This window comes from Ranitomeya variabilis, chromosome 2 (assembly GCF_051348905.1).
Source record: "Ranitomeya variabilis isolate aRanVar5 chromosome 2, aRanVar5.hap1, whole genome shotgun sequence".
NCBI classification, from domain to species: Eukaryota; Metazoa; Chordata; class Amphibia; order Anura; family Dendrobatidae; genus Ranitomeya; species Ranitomeya variabilis.
Genome location: NC_135233.1, coordinates 1014850862 through 1014865335, shown reverse-complemented (window position 1 = coordinate 1014865335; position 14474 = coordinate 1014850862). Strand labels below are relative to the sequence as shown.

At 43.4% G+C, this 14474-nt stretch overlaps 1 protein-coding gene across 3 annotated transcripts in view; it reads right to left on the bottom strand.

Annotated features, from left to right (window-relative positions):
- Nucleotides 1-14474, bottom strand: part of DZIP1L (DAZ interacting zinc finger protein 1 like) — a 125909-nt gene that overhangs the window by 31324 nt on the left and 80111 nt on the right. For all 3 annotated transcript variants that reach the window (XM_077291296.1, XM_077291294.1, XM_077291295.1), the window contains exons 2-3: nucleotides 2421-2996; nucleotides 467-551 (exon numbers count right to left, since the gene is read on the bottom strand). In XM_077291296.1, coding sequence (XP_077147411.1) covers nucleotides 467-551; nucleotides 2421-2933 — 598 coding nt within the window. In that variant the 5' untranslated portion in view covers nucleotides 2934-2996. The remainder of the gene's footprint in view (nucleotides 1-466; nucleotides 552-2420; nucleotides 2997-14474) is intronic.

Sequence of the window (14474 nt, the reverse complement as noted above, 5' to 3'; positions counted from 1 at the left end):
CTTATAATTATAATTTGACTTGTTAGTCAATAAAGGTATCACTCGTCATGAATTAATTGATTCTACTTTGTCTCAAAAGTTTTTTAAAAACAAAACTTTAAATTGCTAACATGGTATCACATTATGTTTTTGGGAACATCTTACCCCAGATATAGATCGCCATTGTCAAAATTTTAAATAGTATCATGTATAAATATGACTCACTCAGCTGAGATACACTGTACATAAGGCTCCTCAGGGGCAGATCCAAATAACTTTTACTGATTTGCTTTAAAACCAATAATCCTATTTAGTTTACCTGGTAAATATTAGGCATAAATAGCAAACGTTTCAGTACAAAGATGATTGGACAAATTTATGATACATTTGGATTTAAAGCTTTCATGGAAAAGGAATTTACTATAAATATATTAAATCCTCTGATACATATCAATATAAGGCACAACATAATTAATGCTGAATTTACCAAATTCTGCCGCCTCAGGGTGTCTGCGTTTATGATGCTCCTGGAGATGATAGTAGGTCATAAAGGCTTTATCACATAGCTGGCACTATAAGTAAAAGAAGACCAAGTCATTTAAAATTCCCCAGGTACTCCTTAAAAAGGACCTTTCACCAAATTTCTTATTGAACTGGACACGTGATGTAATAGTGTCTGCAGAGTGGATTTAAATATTTTTTTTTATTTTGCCACTCTGTTGTGGAGATATTAGCAATCAAAGTTGTTAGAGTGAGTATTATCAGATATTTTTTCACTAGGGGTGTGTTCTTGTTTCTCCTGTATAACGGTGACCAATCATAGTCAGGCAGAAACACTCAGAAGAAAGAACAAGCTCCACAATGGATTAGTGCAAATTTCTCAGTGTCTGAGATGTAATGATACAGCTCTGATCCCCTGGTCTAACCTCCTGCAAAAGACAGTGTGGGGGAGGGGCAGAACAGCAGTGTCACATTCAAACCATTTTATCAGATCTCTTCCCCTCATAGCACTGTCAGCTCTGTTGTACTGCCCCTCCTCCACACTGTCTGTCAGGAACTGAGAGCTCTAAGTGTCAGAATCACATTTATGTTTGTTGTTCACAACTTAAAATGGCTCTGCAGTGATATCAGGGCTGTCATTACATCTCACACAGGAGTAAGAAACCTGTCCAGGACTGTGAGATATGACTGCCCTGATCTTATTGCAGAGTGATTACAAGTTGAGTACTACAGATATAAGTGTGATTAATGACACAGTTTAGTACAAGCAGTGTATGGGAGGGTAGTACAGCAGAGGTGACCTTGCTATGAGGGAAGCTGATAGAAGGGTTTGTAATGTGACACAGCTTAACTCAGCATCACTCTCCCTCCCCCAAACACTGACTTATGCAAAAGGTTAGATCAGAGCTGTCTGTGATTATCTCACATGCTTAAAAACTTGCTCTAAACTATAATTTGGGCTTGTTATTTTTCTGCTGTGTTGCTGCCTACTTATGATTGGTCAGCATCAGAGTTGTACATGTGCCCAGTAAAAACTATCTGATAAGACCCACTTGGACTTAACAAAAGTTAACTTATTATCTAATAGCTCCACAACTGAGAGGCAAATAAAATGCATTCTACTCTGCAGCCACTATACCATCAAGTGTGTAGTCCAACATTAAAAATTTGTTGAAAGGTCATCTTAAAAGGAACCTGTCACCACATTTCACCTAACTAAACTATTATTATGGGCATACAGGTTAGAGACTGCTGAGGAGAGTGATGCCTATACGTCTCATATCAGATGCCTTGTTGTTGAGAAATCATCTTTTATCACTTTATATAAGTGATCTCTTCCAAGCTATGGTTTAGGAGGCTGCCTGGAAGGTAACCCTGCCTCCAGAGCCTATTTTACATGAAGGGCAGTTACCAGTGTGATATGTGATGGTTACCAGTGTCACCAGTGTGATGTGTAATGGGTGCTCTCTGCTCTCCTGATCTCACTGCAGAGCTGTGTGTGATTATACCTGATACATCTGCAGGTTCCCCTCAGCTTCAGCTTCCATCTCACAGGCAAATAGGGTTACAATATTGTTACAATACAGCAAAGCTCTAGAGCTGCAAAAAATGTGCTTGTAAGAAGACAAAGTTCTTTTCTCCTGTTCTGCATTAGTTACTTGTCTCACTCACTGGTAACTCCCCGTTCATGTAAAATAAGCTCTGGGGGCAGAGTTATCGTCCAGGAAACATCCTCCCCATAGCTTGGAAGAGCTCATTTACATAAAGTGATAAAAGATGATTTATCCACAACAAGGCATTTGATACGAGGCATACAGGTAGGACTTTTTTCAGCAGTTTTTAACCTGCATACCCATATTAATAGTTTAGATGTAAATGTGGTAAAAGAGTCCCTTTAAATTCCCAATAATTAAACATTTCCTACAATCTGTTATCCTCACCTTATGATAATTGTTAGCCTCCGCCTTGAACATGGTTTGTTGAGCTTCAAACAGTTTCTTCCTAATCTTGTTCTCCTCCTTCACCTTCCTTAATTCCTCACCCTGCTTGACCATGTCATCCTTAGTTTTCTGATGTTCATCAATAGCTTTTTGCACTTGATCTTCTAGCTGTGCCACATTGTTGCAGATAAACTCTTGGCACTGAAGAAGGTACTCAATCGTCATCTGCGCCAGCTTAAGGACTTTTAGTAGCACGGGGTCCACCGGCTGCTGACAGTATGGACATTTCTCGTTATCCAGGTTGCAGAAGGTCACTGTGCTGACAGTCTCTTGCAGAGTAGGTATGTCTAATTCATAGGCCACTCTGTCCACATCGATGGCACTGAACCGTCTCCAGTCAATAAGATCTTTACGTGGACGAAACCTAAAACTCTGAAGAAGGCTGCCATTTTGGGACAATGCTAGTAGAGGCGCAGATGGATATTGATGGGGATTTGGAACATATCCCGGCATCTTTACTGAACGCTGACTGGATGCAAGAGATGACAGAGGATAGTAGATATTTCCAAGGAAAGACTGTAAATAGAGCAAGAATTCAATCTATGATTCATTACTACATCTTGGATTATTCAGACATTTATTTTCAAATTCAATTCATTCAATTTATTTAGTTTTCATGAGATCATTTAAATTGACTTATCTGGATGAAAAAATGACATAATTAACACTTTACAAATTTTTCTGTTTATGTTAGCATATTTCCCTTCCCTTCTTGCAAGAGCCATAACTTTCTACTGACAAAGCCATATAGGAGTTGTGTTTTTTGTGTGATGAGTTGTAGTTTTGAATGACACCAGTAATTTTATCATACAATGTAATACAAAATGGGAAAAAATTCCAAGTGGGGTGAAATGGTGAAAAAATGCAAATATTCCACAGATTTTTTGTTTTGTTTTTACAGTAGTCATTGTACGATTCATTGGGAATCGTAATTTCTCTCTTTCATGGTGACCCTCAAGCCTGGGCATTTTCTCTCCGAGCAGACTTTCAGTCGCTTTTTTAGGCATTAGATCACATATACGATGACGCCGACCATGTCTCCCTAGCCGTGTCTTCGTTATTGCTCCGGGTTTTGGAAATGGTCCACTGATACAAAATGGAAGGACCCCGCACTCTGTATCCAGTTCAGTTAAGGGCTATCTATAAGGGTAAAGGATGCTTTTGCCCTGTATGAGACTCTGGTTTCCCTTGAGGCAGCCATGTCTTTGGCTATTCGGGTTGACTGCTGTCTTCAACAGAGATATAACGAGACACTGCAATTTGCAAAGGGTCCGGGGTCAAGGGAACCGAGGTCTGAGTCAACCTCGCAGTTGGGTGGGACGAATCGTTCTGTTGGTCCATCTGCAGTCTGGCATAATGGGAGAGTGTGTTTCTTCTGTAGTGGAAAAGATAACTTTGTGGGTGCTTGTGCATTTACATCACACCATAAACAACTGCTTTAAAACTAATGGACCTAGAGGTTAGCAACCGAGTGTAATTATTTCCTCTGTGGGTAGGTTGTAATTTTTTTTCCCATCTTGGCGAAAATAATGTGGTTATTTCTCTATTCCTGGACAGTGGAGCAGGGCTTAATTTGATCAATGCTAGGTTTGTCCTGGATCAAGACCTTAAACCTTAGAAATGGTCTAGAGCTATACCAATAATTGCCATTGACTCTGCACCCTTGAGCCAGGGGTATTTTACTAAGGTCGTTTGTGTTACATCTCCAGGTAGAGGCCATGCATTCAGAGTTTATTGACTTATGTGTGCTAGCCCTGTCCTGTGGTACTTGAACTACCTTGGCTTACACTGTACAATCCAATGGTAGACTGGCAGACTCGGGAGGTAGTAAAATGGAGGGAGTATTGCCAAGAACAGTGCTTAGGCACTCAGCTAGCCATTGTGGGTAACCTCTGCCTGAATACCTGTCTGTGAAAATGTAGATGTGAAAGTGCACTGAACTGGTTTACCAAGCCCTGCACTGAGCGAATGTTCTCAGTTTGTACTGTTATTTTTTGCTGACTGACCTTTCGATTTCATTACTGCACTAAAATGTAGTGTAAAGAATAAGTAATAATTAAGTACAGCACATTTTACGACCACCAGGTGGCAGCATTATGTCAGTAAAGACTATTGACTCTCCTTGTTCATTATCTTTAAGGAGTCTGGTAAAGAAGAAGTAGGGAGTAGGAGCTGGAGGTCAGGGTGCGAGCAGTGTAAAGAGAGCTTCATTTCTGCTAAAAGTCTGTTAAAAACACAGAGCTGCAGGTTTGGAGGGGATTTTTCTAGTACATTTTAGGAGAAGAATGTTGGTTTTGATTAAAAAACTAAATCTCTACGGGGCTGATATGGACACTGTTAACCCTTTAACCACCATGCTATCTTAGGTTTCCTGGATTGTTAGTTTTAGTAAATAACTGTTTTAATTTTATCAAAATTTGTGACCCTATTTAATTACTTCTAGAAACATAGGAATAAATTGACAACTGAGTTTTACCATATGGAGCTGTCCATGAGGTCCAATCACTGCTGACAAAGTCAATCTGTGAAGGCACACGGCTCTTTGACAATGCTAATGGTAATATTAATCACACACTTTTTGTATGAATTTTATACAGGGCATGAAGTTATAAGAAAAGGTGATCCTTATAAGACAACTTCCCTTTAAGGACTGAGCATTTTTAAAAGTGCTGTCTACTGCATTGTTAGAATAGGTCAGCAATATCACTTGGTGGGGGTGCAACACCTTGATATTATCAATTGTGGAGCAGCACAGGCCAACTACATACTGGCCCTGCCGATAATTGCACATCTGGCCCCATTTAAGTGATAGTGCCAGATGTGCAGTACCCAGCAGTGGTGTCACGCACAGTGTGGGAAGACTAATTGCAACACAAGGGGAAGATGGGAAGGAAGCCCAAACACTAGGGAAAGGGGTAATGGAGACCTCTAGGCAGATCTAATAGCACCCTGCGTCCCTATATTAGTTCCACACTAATCGCCAAGTAGGAACCTTAGCCCTGTATATCCCTAGAGCTAGGCCCTGAATAGGGAAGGGGGGTGAGCACTGGTCAATCCCCACTGTACACTAAGGAGAAGAAGGGAGACAAACAAGGCGGAAGTAACATAGTTTGAGCAGACTCAGAGAGGTAAGACCAAATGTCCTCCAACAGCACCAGCGATGAAGTAAGCCAACTGCTATAGCTCCAAGCCTTCACAAGGGAAAATCACGAGTGACTCCTTGAAGCAGACTGAGAGTCTATAAACACCCAGGTCCAGGTGTGTCGATTGGAGCCGGAGGGAGGTTGCCACTGGATCTAAAAGTCAGAAGGATTAAGAAGGCATCTGCAATGCCAAAAGTAGAGACCTTCTGCAGCCAGATGCAGAGCGACTGTCTAAAGCGTCTAATACTCTCATCACAAGGGGCCACTATGCAGCTATCAGCACTGTGCAGCGCCACAATTGATTGCACCCAACCACCGACAACACCTGGAACCTTGTGATCGGTGAGGTTGCTGGGTGTTACACCCAAACCGATCAAATGTTGATGGCCTGTCTCATGGATAGGTCATCAATATACACGCAGAAGATAACCACTTTAAGTTTATTGTTTTGCAACCAAGAGTCATAGCTTTTGTATTTAATCATCGACATAGGTACAGTGGGGCAAAAAAGTATTTAGTCAGTCAGCAATAGTGCAAGTTCCACCACTTAAAAAGATGAGAGGCGTCTGTAATTTACATCATAGGTAGACCTCAACTATGGGAGACAAACTGAGAAAAAAATATCCAGAAAATCACATTGTCTGTTTTTTTTATCATTTTATTTGCATATTATGGTGGAAAATAAGTATTTGGTCAGAAACAAACAATCAAGATTTCTGGCTCTCACAGACCTGTAACTTCTTCTTTAAGAGTCTCCTCTTTCCTCCACTCATTACCTGTAGTAATGGCACCTGTTTAAACTTGTTATCAGTATAAAAAGACACCTGTGCACACCCTCAAACAGTCTGACTCCAAACTCCACTATGGTGAAGACCAAAGAGCTGTCAAAGGACACCAGAAACAAAATTGTAGCCCTGCACCAGGCTGGGAAGACTGAATCTGCAATAGCCAACCAGCTTGGAGTGAAGAAATCAACAGTGGGAGCAATAATTAGAAAATGGAAGACATACAAGACCACTGATAATCTCCCTCCATCTGGGGCTCCACGCAAAATCCCACCCCGTGGGGTCAGAATGATCACAAGAACGGTGAGCAAAAATCCCAGAACCACGCGGGGGGACCTAGTGAATGAACTGCAGAGAGCTGGGACCAATGTAACAAGGCCTACCATAAGTAACACACTACGCCACCATGGACTCAGATCCTGCAGTGCCAGACGTGTCCCACTGCTTAAGCCAGTACATGTCCGGGCCCGTCTGAAGTTTGCTAGAGAGCATTTGGATGATCCAGAGGAGTTTTGGGAGAATGTCCTATGGTCTGATGAAACCAAACTGGAACTGTTTGGTAGAAACACAACTTGTCGTGTTTGGAGGAAAAAGAATACTGAGTTGCATCCATCAAACACCATACCTACTGTAAAGCATGGTGGTGGAAACATCATGCTTTGGGGCTGTTTCTCTGCAAAGGGGCCAGGACGACTGATCCGGGTACATGAAAGAATGAATGGGGCCATGTATCGTGAGATTTTGAGTGCAAACCTCCTTCCGTCAGCAAGGGCATTGAAGATGAAACGTGGCTGGGTCTTTCAACATGACAATGATCCAAAGCACACCGCCAGGGCAACGAAGAAGTGGCTTCGTAAGAAGCATTTCAAGGTCCTGGAGTGGCCTAGCCAGTCTCCAGATCTCAACCCTATAGAAAACCTTTGGAGGGAGTTGAAAGTCCATGTTGCCCAGCAACAGGCCCAAAACATCACTGCTCTAGAGGAGATCTGCATGGAGGAATGGGCCAACATACCAACAACAGTGTGTGGCAACCTTGTGAAGACTTACAGAAAACGTTTGACCTCTGTCATTGCCAACAAAGGATATTTTACAAAGTATTGAGATGAAATTTTGTTTCTGACCAAATACTTATTTTCCACCATAATATGCAAATAAAATGATAAAAAAACAGACAATGTGATTTTCTGGATTTTTTTTTCTCAGTTTGTCTCCCATAGTTGAGGTCTACCTATGATGTAAATTACAGACGCCTCTCATCTTTTTAATTGTGGAACTTGCACTATTGCTGACTGACTAAATACTTTTTTGCCCCACTGTATGTGAGGGCTTATTACAGTGTGCAGTATGAGTTGAAGTTTTTATTGTCACCTTCTTTGGCAATAAAACATAACATTTTTGGGAAATGAGTGAATGGAAAAAAAAAAACTATTCCACCACTTTTTTACCATGGTATAATATATAACATTTATTCTATGGGTAAGTTGATTATACATTATTTCTTTTTAGTCCTACTAGACCGTGACCATTTCATTGATTCCATAATGATTTGGATACTTTACTGTCACTATGAAATGACAGGTCAACTACTACTTGGGCAACCCCTTCTAAATCACTGTGCTTCCCCCATATTAAAAAAACCAATACCTATACTGACCTCTGCTGCTGGCGCCATTTCATCGGTGTCAGCACTGGCTCTCCCGGGGCTCATGTGACATAATAATGTTCTGCAGACAAGTCACGACATGCGGAGGAAGCAAGACGGCAGCCACATTTCTCACAGCCATAGGAGGGGAGAGTGAAGCCAATGCTGCTTGGGTGCAGGGATCGGGTGACATAATGTCACACAATCCCTGGGAGTGCCAGTGCTGACAATGCTGCAACCGTATCGGAGGGGACTAAAGGTGCTAATATTTTACTTGGGGGAAAATCAGGGATTCAGAAGTGGCTCTCTGAATAGTGGACTACCCCTTTAACGTCTGTGAACAGCATCTGAACAGCGATACTTAATGAGCACTGATTAACTACTTATTTGCTGATTGGCCATCATTTAGTAGCCTGCCTACATCTGAAGGATGATCGCTCACTGCACCTAGGTGGCCATTGTTCTCAGTAGCACAGATTCTAACTGGACAACAGGACGATTCGCTGCCAAGAACAATGACCTTTTGGGGAAACCATGCATGAAGCAGAACTCCTATGCTGTGGTAGCTGATGGCACCTCACAATCACATCTACTGTATAATAAATTTATGGAAATGACAGAGCCAAATGCGCGGCGTCTGACCACTAGTGCACGGAGGCCATATGGTGGTACACGCTCCATAGGATGCCATAAGCTCACAGTCATCACCCCCTGGAAGCAATACTAATTTATACCTCTATACACACAGACTGGTAGAACATACACAAATTTTTCATGTTGGATTTGTCTGAAATATTAAAAAATAAATAAATAAATGTCTGTCTTTGTACGAAATTGCAGGCATATAGAAGGGGTACACCAGGGAGCTCCTACACCACATATAACTCAGAGCCATAATTTGTCACGTGAATTAAGCCCAAAGCCAAACAAATATCTACTGCTGAGTATTATTTATACTTCTATCATACTTTACATTACTTTGAAAGAAAAAAAAATAGAGAATGGAAATAATAAAGATAGAGAAATAAGGACTGATGTAACTAGATTTTTAACCCTTCACAGTAATTGTGTAGTCTCTTATCTCACCACTAGAAAGATACAGATGGGACTCTGGCTCTAAAAGCAGATATCATCGTCCTCACTATATGTCAATCAGAAGACCATACGGATCCAGGGGCGACATCTAGAAGGTTCTCTCTATACGCTGTGTGGTGTCTACATACCATGTCTTCTTCTTCCACTGAGTCTCATCACGTTTTGTTTTAGAATATGGTATCTAGGTGTGATCATCAGTAACCCGACTCCACAAGTCTTACTACTGTGTATACCAGCACAGGGAACAGTCACTTACACCGCAACAAAATGAACATAAGGTACTGATAAATAATAGATCTATTATTATATTTGGATGTATGATAACAGAATCACAATGGATAGTAAGTACACTGTCTGACCTTGATATGAACGTCATCAGCTGATATATTCCAGCAAAATGTTCTGCACTGACTTAGTAACCGGTCATATCAGCGATTCCTCCTGCACTGACCTAGTAACCGGTCATATCAGCGATTCCCCCTGCAGTGACTGAGTAACGGGTCATATCAGCGATTCCTCCTGCACTGACCTAGTAACCGGTCATATCAGCGATTCCTCCTGCACTGACCTAGTAACCGGTCATATCAGCGATTCCTCCTGCACTGACCTAGTAACCGGTCATATCAGCGATTCCTCCTGCACTGACTTAGTAACCGGTCATATCAGCGATTTCTCCTGCACTGACCTAGTAACCGGTCATATCAGCGATTCCCCCTGCACTGACCTAGTAACCAGTCATATCAGTGATTCCTCCTGCACTGACTTAGTAACCGGTCATATCAGCGATTCCTCCTGCACTGACTTAGTAACCGGTCATATCAGAGATTCCTCCTGCACTGACTTAGTAACCGGTCATATCAGCGATTCCTCCTGCACTGACTTAGTGACCGGTCATATCAGCGATTCCCCCTGCACTGACTTAGTAACCGGTCATATCAGCGATTCCTCCTGCACTGACTTAGTGACCGGTCATATCAGCGATTCCCCCTGCACTGACTTAGTAACCGGTCATATCAGCGATTCCTCCTGCACTGACTTAGTAACCGGTCATATCAGAGATTCCTCCTGCACTGACTTAGTAACCGGTCATATCAGCGATTCCTCCTGCACTGACTTAGTGACCGGTCATATCAGCGATTCCTCCTGCACTGACTTAGTAACCGGTCATATCAGTGATTCCTCCTGCACTGACTTAGTAACCGGTCATATCAGCGATTCCTCCTGCACTGACTTAGTGACCGGTCATATCAGCGATTCCCCCTGCACTGACTTAGTAACCAGTCATATCAGTGATTCCTCCTGCACTGACTTAGTAACCGGTCATATCAGCGATTCCTTCTGTACTCACTTAGTAACCGGTCATATCAGCGATTCCTCCTGCAATGATTTAGTAACCGGTCATATCAGCGATTCCTCCTGCACTGACTTAGTGACCGGTCATATCAGCGATTCCCCCTGCACTGACTTAGTAACCGGTCATATCAGCGATTCCTTCTGTACTGACTTAGTAACCGGTCATATCAGCGATTCCTCCTGAACTGACTTAGTAACCGGTCATATCAGAGATTCCTCCTGCACTGACTTAGTAACCGGTCATATCAGCGATTCCTCCTGCACTGACTAAGGCTTCTTTCACACTAGCGTCGGCACGGGGCCGTCGCTATGCGTCGGCCTGACTTGCCGACGCGCGTTGTGAAAGTGATGCCCGACGTGGGCAGCAGAAGCAGTCTTACGATGCTTCCGCTGCCCTATTGTAAGGTCCGGGGAGGAGGGGGTGGAGTTTCGGCTGTGCATGCGCGGTCAAAAATGGCGGACACGATGCGCAAAAAAACGTTACATGTAACGTTTTTATGTGCCGACGGTCTGCCAAAACACAACGCAACCATCGCGCGATGGTTGCGACGTGTGGCCATACGTCGCAATGCGTCGCTGATGTAAATCTATGGGGAAAAAACGCATCTTGCGGACAACTTTGCAGGATGCGTTTTTTCTCCTAAACGACGCATTGCGAAGTACAGCAAACAACGCTAGTGTGAAAGTAGCCTTAGTAACCGGTCATATCAGCGATTCCTCCTGCACTGACTTAGTAACCGGTCATATCAGCGATTCCTCCTGCACTGACTTAGTAACCGGTCATATCAACGATTCCTCTTGCACTGACTTAGTAACCGGTCATATCAGCAATTCCCTCTGCACTTACATAGTAACCGGTCATATCAGCGATTCCTCTTGCACTGACTTAGTAACCAGTCATATCAGCGATTCCCCCTGCACTGAGTTAGTAACCGGTCATATCAGCGATTCCTCCTGCACTGACTTAGTAACCGGTCATATCAGCGATTCCTCCTGCACTGACTTAGTAACCGGTCATATCAGAGATTCCCCCTGCACTGACTTAGTAACCGGTCATATCAGCGATTCCCCCTGCACTGAGTTAGTAACCGGTCATATCAGCGATTCCTCCTGCACTGACTTAGTAACCGGTCATATCAGCGATTCCTCCTGCACTGACTTAGTAACCGGTCATATCAGCGATTCCTCCTGCACTGACTTAGTAACCGGTCATATTAGAGATTCCTCCTGCACTGACTTAGTAACGGTCATATCAGCGATTCCCCCTGCACTGACTTAGTAACCGGTCATATCAGCGATTCCTCCTGCACTGACTAAGGCTTCTTTCACACTAGCGTCGGCACGGGGCCGTCGCTATGCGTCGGCCTGACGTGCCGACGCGCGTTGTGAAAGTGATGCCCGACGTGGGCAGCAGAAGCAGTCTTACGATGCTTCCGCTGCCCTATTGTAAGGTCCGGGGAGGAGGGGGTGGAGTTTCGGCTGTGCATGCGCGGTCAAAAATGGCGGACACGATGCGCAAAAAAACGTTACATGTAACGTTTTTATGTGCCGACGGTCTGCCAAAACACAACGCAACCATCGCGCGATGGTTGTGACGTGTGGCCATACGTCGCAATGCGTCGCTGATGTAAATCTATGGGGAAAAAACGCATCTTGCGGACAACTTTGCAGGATGCGTTTTTTCTCCTAAACGACGCATTGCGAAGTACAGCAAACAACGCTAGTGTGAAAGTAGCCTTAGTAACCGGTCATATCAGCGATTCCTCCCGCACTGACTTAGTAACCGGTCATATCAGCAATTCCCTCTGCACTTACATAGTAACCGGTCATATCAGCGATTCCTCTTGCACTGACTTAGTAACCGGTCATATCAGCGATTCCCCCTGCACTGAGTTAGTAACCGGTCATATCAGCGATTCCTCCTGCACTGACTTAGTAACCGGTCATATCAGCAATTCCTCCTGCACTGACTTAGTAACCGGTCATATCAGCGATTCCTCCTGCACTGACTTAGTAACCGGTCATATCAGCGATTCCTCCTGCACTGACTTAGTAACCAGATACAGAAATTATACACGGCACTCGAGGCTCCTGGGTGGTGCTCAAGTAAGGTTTCCAACCCGTCAATGAATGAATAATAAACTTGGCACTCAAGAGTTCTTTTTGCAAGATGAAAAACAACTTTTCGTTTATTGGTGCAACCAGTTCAGTAATTGATGATTTATAAACGTTTTCGGTCACAAGACCTTCATCAGAAACATCATATATGAAACTGAAATACATAATTTACAGAGAAACCATATGTTACACAATATGGATCACATAAAGAGGACCAGTATATGCACACAAGTGAAACGAATAAGAATCCGATAGATGCTGGTTCTGAAAAAATATATAAATGTAGCACATAAAAGACAAAAAACAGGGGGTGACAACCGTGGCGGTTGGAACGAATCCAGATGTGCTGCGTGAGTCGTGGAATTTCTCAAGCTAAAATGAAAGCTGTGAGTGTGGATAAGGAGAGAATACAAGGTATAACATAACTTCTGTATAAGAAAAAATATATACATAATTGAGCCCTAATGTCCAACAAAGGATACTAAGTAGCAGGTAATGATGGGTGCTGGGCCGTGGCATTGGGAACGGAAGTGCACATTGAGCACCTAAAAGGAGAGAGTGAGATCATGAGTCTATCAGCCTGTCCCAATCAAAACCATATAGCAAAGTCATAGTTTATACAAGTGATAGTGTATATAGACCCGACCAAATAAAATGAATGCTGTCCAGACCTGCTGCTGCCATAGTGTAGGAGATAGTGCCAAGTGCCAAGTTTATTATTCATTCATTGACGGGTTGGAAACCTTACTTGAGCACTACCCAGGAGCCTCGAGTGCCGTGTATAATTTCTGTATCTGATTCCTCCTTACACGTGCACCCTGGACAATGTCTAGCGAGACGTTCTCCTTTAACGCAACAGAAGTGGCGGAAATTCTTTCAAAAGTAACCGCACCAAGCGACTTTCTTCAAATCCCCACCCAGGAACTGAAGAACCGAGACCTGGAACGTGAGTCTAGAAGAGCTATTAATTTGGAGCTCCACATTATTACATTGGCTGAATACCTTCGGGTTCAAAGAATTCCGAGGGGACTGCGGGTTTCTCTACAACCCACATTTTTCCGGGACGACAAGGACTATTGTAAAAAATTTGAACATATTTTGAATAAGTGCTCTGCAGATTTGATGACATTAACCCTCTCTTATTTGCAAAAGAATTTGGACACCGTGAACGCTCAAATATGTGCCATCGAAAACCAACTGACCAGCACAATGCCCCAGGAGGAGTATCAAGAACTCAAAAAGAAAAACCAAGAGCTATTACGCACACACAGGGTGGAATTGGAAAAGATCAAAGTTCCTGAGGGATGCGGAGGATTACCTACAAAACCGCGTCTACCAGTGGCGGGATACTCGGCGTTCCACCAGACGACACAGCTCCCTCAGCTCTTCTGGCTCCACCGACAGCAGGCCTGGCACCTCCAATGCTTCTACCTCCCTTTCTTTTTTAGGGAACAGCCACGGTCGCCAAAGAGGAAGACGAGGCGGGGGGGGGCAATGCCGCAGGGGAGTCCAGAAATCAGATGTCGACCCGATCCCAGGTAAGGACCTCCCACTGGTAATTAACATATCTTCCAAAAATCTGGACACACATCAGTTGTCATTACTTCAAAAGGGCTTATCCTTCAGCCCCATGTACAAGTTTAATTCCTTTGAACTAAACATGGACCTACAGAGGTTTTTTCGGAACTTCCGGCTACGGGTCCACTTCTCGGATAAACCACCCACATTGACTTTACCATCTCAGGGGGATGCCCCCCTTCTTGAACTCCGCAAGCTGGGACTACGTACCTCCAGTTCTTTCATGCCTCCACGGGGAAACCCACCAGTGGAGACCTTTGTGTCTCTGGTGGAAAGAGAC